At 41.0% G+C, this 5,137-nt stretch overlaps 1 protein-coding gene across 1 annotated transcript in view; it reads left to right on the forward strand.

Moving 5' to 3' along the window:
• Positions 1-2,053, forward strand: part of LOC113453541 (autophagy-related protein 9A-like) — a 15,702-nt gene extending 13,649 nt beyond the window's left edge. Inside the window, exon 9 of the mRNA XM_087918991.1 lies at positions 2,035-2,053. Within this exon, the coding sequence (XP_087775117.1) occupies positions 2,035-2,053 (19 nt within the window). The remainder of the gene's footprint in view (positions 1-2,034) is intronic.
• The last annotated feature ends 3,084 nt before the right edge of the window (positions 2,054-5,137 follow it).

Here is a 5,137-nt window from a genome sequence, read left to right on the forward strand (position 1 = left end):
GGATACCATTGGGCAAATCAGTGCAGACTTCATTCTGAAGGAAAAAACTAGGAAGCAGGGATCAGGGCATTCTCCCTACTCTAAAGAGTGAAGTAATGTCCAAAGGGTTGGAGCCACCAGAGAGAGGTAGGGATCAAATATGGTCACCAGCTACAAAAGGTTCAGCAGGAATTGATCTTTCATTAGCTGAGGATTTGGAATTAGGATATCCACATGTAGTTTGTTTAGGGCCAACGGATTTCTATGGACCGTTGCCTCCGGCTTCTGTGGGTCTTCTTCTTCCTAGATCATCGGCTCATAAGCGTAAATTGTTTGTGGTTCCTGGGGTTATTGATTCGGATTGATGAGGGTCAGATCAAGAATTCAAGTTCATTCACCTGTTCCTCAATCTTTGAAAAAAAGTTGTTTTGCACAGCTTTTAGTTTTGCCATATCTGTCTTTGGGGGAATCAGATAGAATTCGCCAGGGTGGATTTGGATCTACAGATATGTTTAGTGAGTCTAGTGTGTTTTCCATCATGCAAAATGTCAAGGCTGATCAGAAACCAAAATTAACTCTTTTGGTTGAAGGCAGACAGTTTATTGGATTGCTGGACACTGGAGCAGATGTCTCGGTGATTAGTGAGAGTGAATGGCCTAGGGGTGGCCGAGCGGATCCTACACCGTCTGTTGAGGAGTCGGAGGACTTCAAGGCATACGGGTTAGTAGGAGGATTCTTTCTGCAAAAACAAAGCAGGGAAGTGCTATTGCACATTTCCAACCGATTGTTTTGCGCCTTCACGTTAACTTGTGGGGCAGAGATTTGATGCAACAGTTTGATACAACAGTTGTCATTCATGATGACTGAACACCCACCTGTGGAGTTATTGAAATTACAGTTACTCCAGCAGGAGCCAGTGTGGATAGATCAATGGCCTTTGACTAGTGAGAAATTAGTTCATTTACATGAATTGGTTCAACAACAATTGGAAAAGGGACACATAGTGCCTACCACTAGTCCTTATAATTCTCCAGTCTTTGTTATCAAGAAGAAATCTGGAAAATTGAGATTTCTTCATGATCTGAGTGGGATAAATTCAATCTTAAAGCCAATGGGCCCACTACAGTGTGGGACGCCTAATCCTAATTTAATACCTGATGGATGGAACATAAGAGTGTTAGATTTGCAAGATGCTTTCTTCTCCATTCCTCTGCACCCTGAAGATGTAGATTTGTTTGCTTTTACTATTTTGAGTATAAATCAGGGGCAGCCCGCTAAGCGATATGCATGGACTGTCCTTCCACAGGGAATGTTAAATAGTCCTACCATGTGTCAAATGTTTGTAGATTGGGCTTTGCAACCTTTCCGGAGTAAATTCGGCGGATTGGAAGGTTTATCATTACATGGATGATATTTTGATAGCTGCAAATATTTCTGATGCTGCAATGGATTCTGCTGTCATTCTTTTAACTGCTATACTGAAGGAGAAAGGGTTGATAGTCAGCCCTGAGAAATTGCAAAAGGAATACCCTTTTGCCTATCTAGGTCATAAATTATTCTTGAGTCACATTACACCTCTGAAGTTGGAATTTGTTCTTCCTGATCCTTTAACTTTGGTAGGTTTACAACAATTTTTGGGTCATATAAATTGGATCAGACCATATTTGGGTTTAACTACTCTTCAATTAAGTCCTTTGTTTCGAGCTTTGGCTAGTGCTAAGCAAGCATCTGACATAATAACCCTGAATAAAGAACAAAAGGGGATTTTGTCATTGATTGAGCAAGCTTTGAGTCGTAGGTGGACAGATAGATGTTTGCCAGATTGTCCATTATCAGTGATTTTAATCTCAGAACGAAGGGCTACTGCATTGATAGTTCAGGTAAAAGAAAAAACAGCTTTAAGAATTCTGGAATGGATTCATTTGTCTCATACACCATCGAAATCCATAAATTGTATCACAGAACAGCTCGCTGATATTTTTAATCGTGCTCGTCAGCGCTGCAAGGCTATTGCTGGTATGGAACCAATAACATGTTATGTTCCTTTTGCTTTAGCCACCTGGGAACAAAATGATTTGCAATAGTGAGTTTTGCAAGTTTTGGTAGATTCTTGGCCAGGAAGTTTTCTTGTCATCCTCCAGCCGATCCTAGGTTATCTTTGTATAAATCAGTTAGAATTAATTTAGCAAATCTTTTTGTGTCTCAGCCTATATCAGATGCTCCTACAGTCTTTACTGATGGAGGGAAAGTTTTTGTGCTTGTGTTTGGAAAGATAAATCTGGAATTTGGCATACAAAAGTGACATCAGAGCAGAAGTCTGCCCAGCAGGCAGAACTTGCTGCTGTAGTTTTGGCTTTTCAAAATTTTCAAAATCAGGATTTTAATCTAATAGTGGATTCTTTGTATGTATATAATTTGTTACCCTTTGTAGCAGGTTCTTATTTGTCTCCTGGAATATCACCTAATATTCTACGTTTGCTTTTGTTGTTGCAAGGATGTTTGGAGCAGCGTGTGAATGTGTGTTTTGTTGCCCATATCCGTAGCCATAGTAATTTACCTGGAATTTTATCACAAGGCAATGCCAAAGCTGACAGTGCTGTAACTTCAGTTCTCACTGTCCAGCCATGGGACAGCCATAGTTATTTTCATCAAAATGCTAAAGCGTTGGCACATCAATTTAAGCTTACTGCTGCAGAAGCTGCTGCCATAATTCAACAATGTCCAACTTGTTCAAAACAGGACACAGCTATTCCTATGGGAGTCAACTGGGGGTTGAAACCTTCAATGATTTGGCAAATGGATGTTACTCAGTATCCATCATTTGCACCTTGGAAGTATATACATGTGACTGTGGATACTTACTCAGGATTCCTAATGGCTACTCCTCAAAGAGGTGAAGCGGTTAAACATGTCATCAATCATTGCATTAAGACATTTTCAGTCGCTGGTATGCCTCAAACTTTAAAAACAGACAATGGTGCGGCTTATCGGAGCACAGTCTTTGATCAGTTTTGCAAACAGTGGTCCGTGGAACATAAATTTGGGATTCCATACAATTCCACAGGACAGGCTATTGTAGAGCGTTATAATGGCACGCTCAAGAACATGTTAGCTAAACTAAATAAAAAAGGAGGGAAGCTCCTGGGGCTTCCGGCAATTCAAGATCAATTAAATCTAGCCTTGTATACTTTAAATTTTTTAAATTTGTCTGGTAACCCCCCTGCGAGTGCGGCCAGCAGGCATTTTTCTTCTCCTTCTACAGATGCAGTGAGGCCTAGAGTGTTGGTGCGATTCCTTCCGGATCCGGCATGGGTTCCCGCTGAACTGATTACGTGGGGACGTGGTTATACAGCAGTAGAACATCTTGGTCAAATTCGTTGGGTTCCTGGTCGGTGTGTTCGGCCTGATCATTCTCAGGCGCCTTCGCAGGTGCCAGTGAAGGAGGTTCCTGATTCTCAGGATGGCGTTTCCGTGGTTCCTGATTCTCTTGATGCCGGCAATCCAGGCGCGGCGCTGTGAAGGCTGGGAAAAGATGACTGCTTATCTGAGGTTATCAAATTGTATGCAGCAGGTTCCTTTGGGAATCGGATTAAATTGATCTGCAAACAGCGGCATCCTTTGATTTTTCCAGCATATTGGTCCTGGCATAAGGGTCAAGACATTCTTTATTCGGGACCTGATAAGGATATTATATCTTCAGCCTGTGCTACAACTCTGATCCTGTTTAATGTTTCTGTTTCAGACTATGGACAATATAGATGTCAATTGGAGTTACCTAAGTTTCCTTACACAGACTCTCTTTCCATTCGTCTTATGCCTCCACGGACTCTAATACGGAGGCGGAGAACTGCTATTATCTCAAAAACTAGAGACCTTGGTGATAATTTATGGAAAGAAAATTCCTACATCAAGGACATTCGGATGGCAGCTAAGGGTTTAAATGTAACTAATTGTTGGCTTTGTATGCATGTGCCTGGGTCTGGGAAAGGTGGAGTTTTGTTACATGGTGTTCCTTTGAATGAGCGAACCAGTGCTAATTTTGATTATAATGATTTTAAACATTGGCTTTACTGGGGTCCAGACCCGAAAAGTGGAATCAAACATTGTTCACAACAAAGGTAACTTTCACTACCAAAGCATCGGTTTGTTATTACCGCCCCCCTGTAGGGACTCAATCTATTTTGCTGGGAAATACTACACTCTGTAAGAAGGTGATTCCTTTGGAAGGAGGATGCATGAGATGTGTAAAAAGCATTACTAGTAAGAACAACTGCATAAATCGGATATCTTCTACGTCATCCCGGACTTTGAAAGGTCCCTATGATTGTTGTATAAATCAAACAGTTACTAAGAGGCCTGATATTCAACATGGGGCATATGTTCTTTGTACTTGGATGTGGTTAATGTGGAGTTGGGAAAGTCAAGCCTCCAATAATATCTATCATAAGCATTTAAAATACTTTCCTCTTCCGGATGGGTTATGGTTGCTATGTGGGGATACTGCCTATCAACAATGGCCAAAGGATTGGTCTGGGTGTGTACGATTGGGCATGTCATCCCAGTAATATATAAGTTAGACCAACTGCCCAAGGCCCGGATTCGTAACAGGAGGGAGGTGGATTCGGGTCTCACCACGGGAGGGTGGTGGTTAACTCAACTTTCCAGGCGGCATTACCACCTTTGGGGGTGGCTATGAATTATCGGGATCTGCATATTTTAAATAATTTCACCGTTGCTATGTTTAATAATACTGTTAAGAGCATTAAGATGTTAAATGAAGAAGTGTCTGAAATTCGCCAAGTTACTTTACAAAATCGTTATGCTTTAGACATAATGTTAGCTGCTAAAGGAGGAGTTTGTGCTTTAATTCATTCACATTGTTGTATTTTTATACATAATTATGAGCCTAACATTACAAGAACTGTTCATGATATGGAAGACCGCATAGCTGAACACGAAGCAGGAAAAGATGGCTTTGATAAGTCACCTTGGGCTTTGCTATGGGATTGGCTTCCTGACAGCTCATGGTTACGTTCATTGCTTCAATTAGTTGTGACAATTGTTATTATACTTATTATGTTATGTTGCTGTATTCAATGTATTCCTAATCTATTTCAAATATGTACCTCCGTTTTTCAGCGTACGAGACAAAGTCGCG

The sequence above is a fragment of the Pseudonaja textilis genome, unplaced genomic scaffold (genome assembly GCF_049901715.1).
Source record: "Pseudonaja textilis isolate UNSWEBS1 unplaced genomic scaffold, rPseTex1.2 PTEXSCF22, whole genome shotgun sequence".
In the NCBI taxonomy this organism is placed as follows: domain Eukaryota; kingdom Metazoa; phylum Chordata; class Lepidosauria; order Squamata; family Elapidae; genus Pseudonaja; species Pseudonaja textilis.